The sequence below is a fragment of the Aethalodelphis obliquidens genome, unplaced genomic scaffold (genome assembly GCF_003676395.1).
Source record: "Aethalodelphis obliquidens isolate GAN/ISIS:26980383/991018 unplaced genomic scaffold, ASM367639v1 scaffold80, whole genome shotgun sequence".
Taxonomy (NCBI): Eukaryota; Metazoa; Chordata; class Mammalia; order Artiodactyla; family Delphinidae; genus Aethalodelphis; species Aethalodelphis obliquidens.
Window position 1 is genome coordinate 5,658,099 of NW_020838024.1, and position 12,203 is coordinate 5,670,301.

At 44.2% G+C, this 12,203-nt stretch overlaps 1 protein-coding gene across 2 annotated transcripts in view; it reads left to right on the top strand.

Annotated features, from left to right (window-relative positions):
- Positions 1 to 12,203, top strand: part of MTMR12 (myotubularin related protein 12) — a 65,627-nt gene that overhangs the window by 27,077 nt on the left and 26,347 nt on the right. For both annotated transcript variants that reach the window (XM_027092739.1, XM_027092741.1), the window contains exons 3-7: positions 2,132 to 2,274; positions 3,615 to 3,687; positions 4,539 to 4,669; positions 5,968 to 6,061; positions 10,338 to 10,467. In XM_027092739.1, the coding sequence (XP_026948540.1) occupies positions 2,132 to 2,274; positions 3,615 to 3,687; positions 4,539 to 4,669; positions 5,968 to 6,061; positions 10,338 to 10,467 (571 nt within the window). The remainder of the gene's footprint in view (positions 1 to 2,131; positions 2,275 to 3,614; positions 3,688 to 4,538; positions 4,670 to 5,967; positions 6,062 to 10,337; positions 10,468 to 12,203) is intronic.

The following is a 12,203-nucleotide window of genomic DNA, read 5'->3' on the forward strand; positions in this document are numbered from 1 at the left end:
TTCTTTCTTTCTTTCTTTCTTTCTTTCTTTCTTTCTTTCTTTCTCTTTCTCTTTTTCTCTCTCTCTTCCCTCTCTCTCTCTCTTCCCTCTCTCTTTCTCTCTCTCTTTCTCTCTTTCTTTCTTTCTGATGGAGGAGAGTGACTCTGTAGCTTAAGCCAAGTTTTAATCATTTCTGAATTCAGAAACAAACTTCTTGGTGGTGTAGCCTCCATATATGGGGCTATCCAGTGAGTTGTGCGTTCGATTGTTTTGCTACTTTCTTTTTTCCAGTCCCAAATAGCTTTTTTCATAAGTATTTTTAGATACATTTCCCAAAACAATTGAGTCCTCATTCTGGTTCTTTTGATTTTATTCCATTTTATTGAGAGGATATGAATATGTACAAGTTTCTGACTGATCCACCTTATTTGGTAAACATATCAGAATCTCTGACTTTTTAAAAAATGTTTTTAAGTTTCAAAGGCTTTTCCCTATAATAATGGCCTAAACCTCAATCCATATATCCTATTGTATTTCCTCTTCTTGGGTTATATTGTAGATTCTGAAATTTACTTTTGTCTTTAGCTTAGTGTTATGTACATTCTCCATTCCCCTGGATTCCTGACGGCCTCTTTTAGGTGTGCAGCCCAGGTTTCCTAGACTAGACTATGATCTTTTCCAGCTCGTGCCTCCCATGACCTGAGACTTTGAACGTACAAACTGACAAGTGTGGTGCAGGTCGCCATGCTTGCAGAGCCTCTCCTGGATGTCATTTTAGCCCCTGTGTGCCAACTTCTGATCTCCATTGCCTGACCATGGACCCATATGGCTTGCCTGGTCTTGGGAGAGGCTCACCATTAAAGTTGTTTTACACCAGGAGTTGAAAGCACAGGAAGCCTTGCTCACGTGTCTTCTACCTCGGATTCAGCTGAAGCACTTTTTCTGGGACTATTTTAAACCCTAATGAGGCCCTGATTTCACTGTTTTCTTCAAGCCCGGTGGTCTCTGTAGAGGCTGACCTGGTGACAGAGCCATCTTCTTGTATTTCCATTGTAATTAACCCCTTGGAAGAGAGAAAAAAAACAAGATTAAATATAATATGTGTCCCCTGATAATCTCAGTGTCTGGAATTCTTCTTTGTTTTCATATTCAAAGTTAGAATAAATGAATTTTGAGCCAAATGGTAAATTTAAAGACATTGAAGGAAGTATCCAGAGGGAGATTCTAAGGAGAAGATGGTTACCTGTTGGATGAGAAGAAAATTCCTTTTTCCTTCTTGTCACAAAGTATTTACACTTAGTCTTCTTTTTTTTTTTTTTTTTTTAATTTTACACTTAGTTTTTCATTTCCCCTGTATCCGTCTTTTTTTCCTGCCCTTAACGCAGGCATCCAGCCCTCATGAGCCTCTCCACTTCCTGTCTATCCCTAAATCCTCATCTTTTTGACTATAGTGAGAAGTACTCTCTATCACCAGGAAATACAGCTCTCATGCTGCTGGGCGTCTGCAGATAGAGCAGGAAAGGTGACACACTGAGAGGAAATACTCTCAACTAAGAAAGAGAGGAAACAGGTTTTTTTCCCATAAACCTCTGACCTCCTTTTTCCTCCCATCCTTGTCCGTGGAGCCAGAATGAGTGCAGTCGTGCTGCACCCTCTGTGCCTGAGGAAGCTGCCTTAGGGCCCCGGGCCAGGGAGGCACCCGCCCTCTTTCCGCAGTTCCGGGGTGAGGAATGGCCCACCCTCACAGGAAGGGGGGCTCCAGAGCTACGTGCCAGAGCTCACTGGCCAGCCCTTCTGGCTTTGCTCACTTGGGTACCGCTTCTCCAGAACTTCTGCTTGGGTCCAGGTGATGAAAGCACTAAGATCTGTGTTTGTAAGTGTAGCCGAGATCATTTCTACCTGTTTGGACACGTCCATTATTCACAGTGAGAAGATAGAGAAGTGCCCCATGTAGAAGTGTATCTGAGTCACTGTGATTTCACTTCTCCGCAGTCCCCACTCTGCTTCATCCTCTCCCCTAGGTTTTGCAGCTCCCGTGTGCTGTGTTGTAGTGTGTGTTTGTCTTACAGGAATAGAGCCGGGAAGCTTGTACTGTTTGCGTTCTGCATGTTGCCTGAGGACTCTAAGGAGGACTTGTTTTGGTTTTGATCAGGTGAACAGCTGCTCTGTGAAGCCAGCACAGTACTGAAGTGTGTCCAGGAAGACTCCTGTCAGCGTGGAATCTATGGGAGGCTTGTCTGCACAGACTTCAAGATTGCTTTCTTGGGCGATGACGAATCTGCATTGGATAATGATGTATGTGTGAGCTGCGCTTGGTTGAGTTTGTGGGAGCACTGCATGGTGGCCCCATTGTCTTTTCTCCCAGCTTCTCAATAACTCGCCCCTAACGCACGTAAACACAAAGGCCAGAGTCTTTCTCACCACTAGTCTGCTCTCTCTCCTTTGGGATCTCCTTTCGGCGGGAGGACCACCCTGCAGTTTCCCACCAGTGCCTCACGTCACGCTGGCTTGCGTTTGACCTCGTAGGTTGACGCCGTCAGCTTTTAATTTTCTTCTGTATTTCAGCACAGTACCTATCACTCATGGGAATCACATCTCCCCAAATATACTAGTTCCCCATGTTTTCTCTATACTGAACTCTTCCTCAAATTCAGGAACTGAATTCAGTTATGACACTGGTGCTGAATGCAGCACTGAGTTTGGGTTTACTTCGTGTTTGCTCTGTGCTTGTAAGACTTGTCCTCCTTAGGAAGAGTGAGCAGTGGAGTGAGGAGGGAACACCCGCACCCCTCAGGGTGCGCTGGTGGTAATGGGAACCGGCTGGCCCGGCCACGCCAGCACCCTGCCACCTGACAGCGTGGGCTTCTGTGCAGCTGTTGCTGTAGCAGCCTGGTTCCTAGTCCTGTACAGAGGCAGCATTTACAGAGCTTGAATCTCATGGGGTTTTCTTCCTGCCTTCTTGTAGCTCTGTCACTCACCTGTCTACATTTGTGTGGAGAAATCTGAACCTATGCGCCACCTGCCAGCATCTCTCAGGGTGTTGTGCATGCGGCCTGGTGGGTTGGCCTGGGAGCAGCCGGCAATGGCATGTCCTGCCTGGGTTTGAAAACAAGTGTTGCGCAGCATTTCTCACACACTTCACTCCATCGTCCCTTTCCTAGGGATGTGACTACATTTCCTTGTTTGTTTGTGTAGGATGTATACCTTTTCATTTATTTTTTCTAGCTTTACTGAGATATAATTGACATTTAACGTTGTATTAGTTTAAGATGTACAACGTGATGAATTTGGTGTATGTAAATATTGTGAAATGATCATCACAATATGTTTAGTTAACATCCATCACATCACATAGTTAAACAATTTTTTTCTTGTGATGAGAACTTCTAAGATCTACCCTCTTAGCAACTTTCAAATGTACAATGCAGTATTATTAACTCTAGTCACCATGCTGTACATTACATCTCCAGGACTTGTTTTATAATTGAATTTGTACCTTTTGACCACCTTCACCCATTTCCCCCACCCACTCCCCATTTTTCTTTATATGCACGTGGAGGATGGTGATTTGCTTTACCTGTAAATGTCACGGTGCATAGCAAGGAATCACAGTTGTTTCCTTTTGAATTTTTTAGGAAACGCAGTTTAAGAATAAGGTTATAGGAGAAAATGACATTACCCTCCACTGTGTTGATCAGATTTATGGAGGTGAGTATGTTTTCCCCTGGGGTGTTGCCAGCCTTTGAAAGTATAGCTGATAATGATGAGGTGTTTTTTTTTTTTTTTTGGTCCTTTATAGTTTACTGAAACTTCTTCACATATTTATCTTATTTAAATCAGTTTTATGGATGATAAAATTGAGATGCGAAGTGGCTTATTTGGGGTCGCTTAGCTGGAGGAGCTTGGACTTGAACATGGAACCTGTTCTTTCTAATACTCCACCGTGCTATTACATGATAGATATTGATCATATGTCAATGTTAGCTGTGCAGATCTCACTTTAAAGGCTCACCTGATAAAGGTCTGTCATACCACACTCGGGTGTCTTTTCTTCTGACTAAACAAAGCCTCTCTGGGCTCCACTTCTCTGTTTTTGTAGTCAGGGCTTTGTCAGAAATCATTCAGTAGCCATTTATGGTGTTCCCAGCACCAAGAGGTGCTGCGTGGTGCAAACTCTGGGAAAGGGAGGAGGGTGTCAGGAGGGGCCCTAGCTATAAACCTGGGAGTTGACTGTCCCAAAAGCAGATCCCTAGTGATCTCCCATCTTTCGTAATCTCAGCTTTCAGAGCTGGGTTTTCTGCAGGAGTCAGTTCTGCCAACAGTGGCCAGTCCATTTGGGTCTGTGCTTCCTGGGGAGGAGTGAGGAACCCTGGCTGTTCCAGAGAACAGGGCCCCTGCTGGATGGGACTGGGCCCTGCTGACAGTTACTTAGAAGCTGGTGCCTTTCCTCTCACTTTTGAGAGGCGCCCTTGGAAGTTAATAGTCTACCTTGTTTCTTTAGCATTTAATTGTTGTCTTATAACATGATTTCCCTTCTTGATTTCATTGTTGATGTGTAGTGTTTGATGAGAAAAAAAAGACTCTCTTTGGACAGCTGAAGAAATACCCTGAGAAACTCATCATCCACTGCAAAGACCTCCGGGTATTCCACTTTTGTCTGAGGTACACAAAAGAAGAGGAAGTCAAAAGGGTAACTAGTCGCATGTGTTTTTAGGTTTTATTTCCCATCAGGTTTTCCCCACTTCAGTTCTTGCTTCCATTGCACGAAGGTTGAGGGGAGCCTTTCATTCTGTAAAGTTGACATTGGTTATACTCGCATGTGCTTTGATTAGAATTGAGACAGAATTTGGTAGAGCAGGACTATATTATCTTGGCACATGGCTGCGTTTAATCCTTCAGTTCATAATGTGTTCATTCCCAGAGCCTGCAGAGGGTGGGAGGTGGTAAACCAGGATCAGAAGGCCGTCAGGGGAAGGGGAGGATGGAGCAGCTAGAAGCAACCCCCTTTCCCCACCTCTGACAGCCTTTCCAGAAGGCAGCAGCAGTGACCCCCAGCTCCCGGCATGAAGGAGTGGACATCTGGGAGGTCGTGGTTACGTGTGGAAGGAGGGGGAGGTACACGGTCATGGGCAAAGTGAGTCACCAAATGAGCCTGTGCTTTTGGTCCCTTACTTAATCAGGTTGCTGCAGCAAATTGAGACGTGTAACTGGGCAAACTGGTCACAATGGTTATTGTAGCTTCCAAGATTTCTCTTAAGGTATTGAAGGTCTCAGACTTGCCACTGTCATGGTAGATACATCAGGGGGAAATCTAGGGAGAGACCAGTTTATCTGTTGTCTTTGGCTGCAGTGAGTTAAGCCTTCTTTTCAGGTGTACTCTTAGTTTTCTTTCAGGTAGTGTGGTAGATCAGTTAGAATAATAAACATGACTCCAGTATCTGTTCTGAGCAGGAAAAAGAGTGGTGTAGACTTGGAAATTCCCTGAGAAGCCAGAAACTTTATTTTGAATGATGATTTTAGTCATCTATCCGAACATACTTTTGTTTGGAACTTCAAACAAAAAGCATGAGGGATTGATTGCCTTATCTTCTAGAAGAAGATCCTTAAGGCCACAACAAGTAGAACAGAATAGCTAAGCATCTTGGTTATTATCTGGTCAGCTATATATCTTTGACATGTCAGATTTTTGGAGTATCTGAAAATGGGACTTAAGTTTTTTTAGTGCTTTGTTTTTGAGAAATTAGACTGTGTTTTAAAAATTGCCCTAGAAACTCAAAGCTCTTGAAAACCTGACAAAATGGTTAGCGTTCTGTTTACTTGGCATTATTTCAAGAGATCACATCACAGATACAGACCTCAATGAGAGTTTGTTAGCATGCTGCTCATCGGAGCCCATTAGCATTACGGAGACCTAGACAACTTGGATCTTGTCTCTCAGTGTTTATCTGCCAAAAGCATGACTGTATCCATCGCTTGGTTCTTTTCCAGATTGTCAGTGGCATAATCCATCATACCCAGGCCCCTAAACTGCTGAAACGATTGTTTCTGTTTTCCTACGCGACTGCAGCACAAAACCACACAGGTAAGCTTTCATCCGCAGGTAGGCAGGCCCCTTCCAGTTCCTACCTGCAACTTCTGGGAGAAAACCCATCCATGGGTTTTGTTCCCCTCTTCTCGAGCAGTGGGTCGCCTCTTGCTTGGGTGAGTCATTCAGATTTCTTTTAAAAAAAGGTTTCTATTTCTTTCCTGTGACCTTTGTTTCTTTAACTTATCTTTTAGGTTTGTTTGCTTTTTGTGAGGGATTATTTGTTTGTTGCTTATGAAAGAAAATCAATATATTATGATTGGGAATGTGAGGCTATAGAGAAGCAAAACTGAGACAAGTTTAAAATCACTCTGTCTGCCCCTGGATTCTGTTTTTCACTTTAATACACTTGGTTTCATTTCATGAGACCCTAAAAAATGTCTTGCATTCTAGAAAGTTTTTAAACAACCAGAACATGCCTTATAGCAAATGTTTGGGGGATGGGGAATGGAACAGTTGTACCTAAGAGAGCACATCAGAAAAGTAGTTTGGTTAGAAAACTTAAAATTCCAAATGTTTTCCATTCGATTCCCTGAAAAAGAGAGCAGTCTTTTAAGTAAGAAACTGTGGTCATCTGAATTAGCTATTAATAATGCCTAGCTTTGTACAGTGTTTCCACAGATGTCTGTCTTCTTCCTTCTCTGGATCTCTCCTCCTCCATCTGTCCACTTGCTCTGTCCATTCCTCTTTTTTTTAATTCCAAATTATTAACAGTATTTTTATTTTTTCTTCCCGTTTTATTGAGATATAATTGACACATTACTGTATAAGTGTAAGGTGTACAGCATAATAATTCCATTCACATACATCTTGAAATGATGGCCACAGTAAGTTTAGTGAACATCCATCATCTCATATAAATATAATATTAAAGAAATAGAAAAAATTTTTTTCCTTGTGATGAGAACTCTTAGGATTTACTCTAACAGCTTTTGTGTATAACGTACAACAGTGTTAATTATATTTATCATGTTGTGCATTACCTTCCTATCTGCCCATTACTCTTAACGTGAAGTTGATGTTTACTGATCCTGAGTGCCATGTGCCTTTCATCGGGGAGGTGGCGTGTTAGTTTAACTGCATGTATCATGCTTTCTGGAATGCAGAGTAGCTTTGTCACTAACTGCTCATTTGGTAAATGTTTATCGAACGCTTGCTGTGGGTCACACACCCTGGGGATATGAACAGGACTAAATCCCTGCCCTCTAAGAGCTTTAAGTCAAACAGAGTGATGTGTCCTGTGGTGGGAGGGAACGACCACGCTGGGGGAGGGAGGGCTGTCAGAGGGCGAAGGCTGGTCCTGAACTGCTGGTGAAGGATGTGGAGTGGCCGGTAGGCAGACAGGAGTATTTGAGGCAGCAGGACTGGCGTGTGCAGAGATGCAGATATCTGAGAGAGTAGCTTGCATTTGGGGGACTATGGTGGTCTAGTAGAAAAGGTGTGAATTTCCAGGTCTGTCCCACCTGAGTTCAAATCCTCGTCCAGCTGCCTAGTAGCTGTGTGATCCTGGGGATGGCACTTAACTCTTGGGCCTCTGTTTTCTCATTTCAAAAAATAGTGTTGTTAATGCTTCCCTTGAAGTGTTGTGAAAATTACAAATTGTTAAATGCATGGCACACAGGGCGCAGTCATTAAATGAGGGTTAATTGAGAGTGTAACTGCTTACTCAGGACAGATTATGCTCAGAGAGCTCCACTGACGTAAAATATACTTAGCACTACTATCAGGCCAACACAAAATTTGTTCCTTAATTCAGTAAGTTCATCTTTGTGAATGATCTTTTCACTGTAGCCATATGTATAAGTGCTGATTAGCTGGGTGCTGGCTGACAACAGCTTGTTACAATATGAGATACACAAAATATGACTTCTTTGTTGATTGCTATAATTTACATAAACATTTATTGGGTCTACATTTGAAAATCATACTGTATTTTTAGGAATTCTGCCACTTCCTTATATCCTGATGCTTGGTCTGGACCCAGCACAGGACGGTTTCTCGGCTTCCCAGCATGTGTTGATCTGTGTGCCGAAACCCTTACCTTGGCTGACCCTGGCAGTAAGATCCCACATGCTGCGGGGCAACTAAGCCCGCGCGCCACAACTACTGAGCTCAGTACCTTGTGGTGGCTTTTTGTGCCAGAAAGCCCAGGATATATAGCATCTTCTATTCTATCTGAATTCTAGCCTTCTTTTCTCCTTCCACCCTCCATTTTTTTTGATGAGTAAAGGTTATAACTGATAGATGCGAGTTGATCAATTTGCTTTTTGATTGAGTAGGGGTTTCTAGAGGTGGGTGCCAGTCTGAACATCTTTCATTTTACTCAGGCTTAATAATTCACAAATGTACTTTGGCTAAAAGGTCCTAGGAGTATTGTTACTACTTATGTCCATGGGGGAATTTATTAATATTTGCATTTATTACTTTATGGAAATTTACTGCTGCCTGGGTTTGAATTGCATTTCTGCCATTGCCTAGCTCTGTGACCTTGGGCAAGTTAATTGGCCTTTCTGTGCCATATCTGTAAAATGGAGGAAATAATATTACCTACCCTGTAGGGTTGTGAGGATTGAGTTATTATATGTAATATGCTCAGGATAGTGCCTGGTGTACTAAGTGCTATGTAAGCTTAACTGTTGTTGTTGTTGTTGTTTTGCGGTACGCGGGCCTCTCACTGTTGTGGCCTCTCCGGTTGCGGAGCACAGGCTCCAGATGCACAGGCTCAGTGGCCATGGCTCACGGGCCCAGCCGCTCCGCGGCACGTGGGATCTTCCCGGACTGGGGCACGAACCCGCGTCTTCTGCATCGGCAGGCGGGCTCTCAACCACTGCGCCACCAGGGAAGCCCCTTAACTGTTGTTTTTTAATCATTATTTGTCTTATCATCCTTTGTACTATGATCTGTTTGTATTAAAAGGATTAGGTGGGAGTTTTATTAAACACTTTGTTTTTCCAGGAAGACTTGATTTTTTTTTTGATATTTTTGTTTATTTTAAAAATTTGTTTATTTTTTTGGCTGTGTCGGGTCTTCATGGCGGCACACGGGCTTCTCTCTAGTTGTGGCACGCAGGTTTTCTCTCTCTAGTTGTGGCACGCAGGCTCCAGAGCGTGTGGGCTCTGTAGTTTGTGGCACGTGGCCTCTCTCGTTGAGGCGTGCGAGCTCAGTAGTTGTGGCGCGCAGGCTTAGTTGCCCTGTGGCATGTGGGATCTTAGTTTCCCGACCAGGGATCAAACCCATGTCCCCTGCATTGGAAAGTGGATTCTTTACCACTGGACCACCAGGGAGGTCCCAAGGCTTGTTTTTTTAAGATGTGCACAGGCTTGAATGAACTGATTTGTGTAAATACCCAGGGGTTGGGCTTCCCTGGTGGCGCAGTGGTTGAGAGTCCGTCTGCCGATGCAGGGGACACGGGTTCGTGCCCCGGTCCGGGAGGATCCCACATGCCGCGGAGCGGCTGGGCCCATGAGCCATGGCCGCTGAGCCTGCGCGTCCGGAGCCTGTGCTCCGCAACCGGAGAGGCCACAACGCTGAGAGGCCCGTGTACCACAAAAAAAAAAAAAAAATACCCAAGCGTGTTTGGCACCCGTCACCCCCATCAAGCTGTTCTGTGGCTTGGGAGAGGACCAAGGACACACCTGCTGGGCTGCAAGAGTAGTGCTCCTGGGCACTTCCTCCTAGCAGGTAGCGGCAAGGTTAGGGACAGAAGTCCCCGTCACTGTGATGTGGCCCTTGGCTTGCAGGCCCTGACCTTCACCATAGCTGTCTGATTTGTTTCTAGCCCTCAGAAACCAGGTGTCACACTGAAAACGCCTCTTTGGGCAGTGCATCTTCACACTGAAGGAGGCTTCACACTCAGCAATCTGGCATGCTGTTCAAATGAGTTTGCCATCTTACGCACACATTGGTAGGGCTAAAAATATTTTATTATTTTAGCATTTGTGCCAAGCCTGTCTTTTAGTGCTGCACAGGATCTTTTTATGTTATATAAATTATCTCATGGTCAGATGACTGAAAATGGAGCTATAAATTACTTTTGCACGGAATGGAACAAGAACAGCTGCTTTCGCCCAGCACAAAAGACAGAGCCTCACTCATAATTTTGGATGAATGACAGAAAAAAGGAACAAGGTTAGGATGAAGCAGTGAGTTCATTCTGTGGGGATAAAAGTGGGCTTAGTGGAGGAAGTTGGGGCCCGAGGAGCCACTTTCACAGCATTAAAATGCCAGGGCTTCCCGACAAGATTTTACTGTCTTTCTCAATTTGTTTTGTTAGCTACTGACGCCAAGAACCATGCCGTAATGTTTGACACACTTCAGGACTGGTGTTGGGAGCTGGAGCGGACCAAAGGCAACATGAAGTACAAAGCAGTGAGTGTCAATGAAGGCTATAAAGTCTGTGAAAGGTAAGCTCTCAGTGTTGTGCTTTGCTTTTTGAACAGCTTTGTTGAGATTTAATTCACATGCCATACAATTCACCTGTTTGAAGTGTGCAGTGTTTTTTAGCACATACACAGGGTTGTGCAACCATCACTGCGGTCAATTTTAGAATATCTTCGTCATCCCCCAAATAACCCCTTACCCCTTAGTAGTCACTCCCCATTCCCCCGCTCCCCACTGCCCCAGCCCTAGACAGCCACTAACTACTTTCTGTCTCTATAGATTTGCCTATTCTTGGCATTTCACATAAATGGAACCATATAATACGTGGTCTTTGTGCCTGGCTTTGTTCACTTAACATAATGTTGTCAAGGCTCATCCATGTTTAGCATGTATCAGGATTTCATTGTTTTATTACTGCTGAATAATATCCCAGGATATGGGTATACCATATTTTATTTATCCATTCATCAGTTGATGGACACTGGCTTCTTTTCACGTTTTGGCGACTATGAATATGCTGCTACAAACATTAGTATACAAGGTTTCATATGGACATGTATTTTCAGTTCTCTTGGGTATATTCCTAGGGGTGGAATTGGTGGGTCATATAGTAACTCTGCGTTTAACCTTTTGAGGAACTGTCAGACTGTTTTCCATAGCCACTGAACCATTTTTACACTCCCGTCAGCAACGTTATGAGGGTTCCACTTTCTCCACATTGATACTGTGCTTTTTTAAGAAACCCTTAAAGTATCCCTTAAAACATTCAGAAGTGAATGTCTTTTCCTTCCCATTATTATATCTGTATTCTAAATGTATAACTTTTAGAGGCATTTCTGAATTTATATCATATTTGCTTTCCTTTTATCAAGCGTTTTATTTATTCATTCAATAAACATTTTTTTAATGTAAATTTATTTATTTATTTTTGGCCGCATTGGGTCCTCGTTGCTATGCACGGGCCCCCTCTAGTTGCGGTGAGCGGGGGCCACTCTTTGTCACGGTGCGCAGGCTTCTCATTGCAGTGGCTTCTCTTGTTGTGGAGCACGGGCTCTAGGCGCACGGGCTCAGTAGTTGTGGCACGTGGGCTCAGTAGTTGTGGCTCACGGGCTCCAGAGCACAGGCTCAGCAGTTGTGGCGCACAGGCTTAGTTGCTCCACGGCAGGTGGGATCTTCCTGGACCAGGGCTCGAATCCGTGTCCCCTGCTTTGGCAGGCAGATTCCTAACCACTGCGCCACCAGGGAAGTCCCTCAATAAACATTTCTGAGGGTCTCCTATGTGCCTGACAGTGTCCTGGCTACTGAAGATAGAGCCTAAAAATCCCTGCCCTCATGGAGCTTTTGTTCTAGAGGAGGAAAATGATGATAGAATAAGTGAGTAATTATAGTGTATTAAGAGGTAATAAGTGCTATGGAGAAAAATAGATCAAGCCAGGGACTGGGGCGTGCTGGAGATGTTGGCAGGAGGGTTGGTCAGGCAGAGGGAACAGCAGGTGCAAAGGCCCTGAGGTGGAATCTTGTCTGGCTTGTGTGAGGAACAGCGAGGAGCCCAGGGGTTGGAGAGGAGTGAGCAGGGGACAGAGCAGTAGGAGGTGTGATCAGGGAGGAGAGGGCCGGCTGGGTGCTGATGGGCAGGGAGGGTTTCAGAATTTATAGTGCAGTGTGGAGGAGTTTGAGCAGAGGCGTGATGTGATCTCACCTACATTTTTAAAGGATGACTCTGTTGTAATCCTTTTTTTGAAACTTGAATCTTACTGTT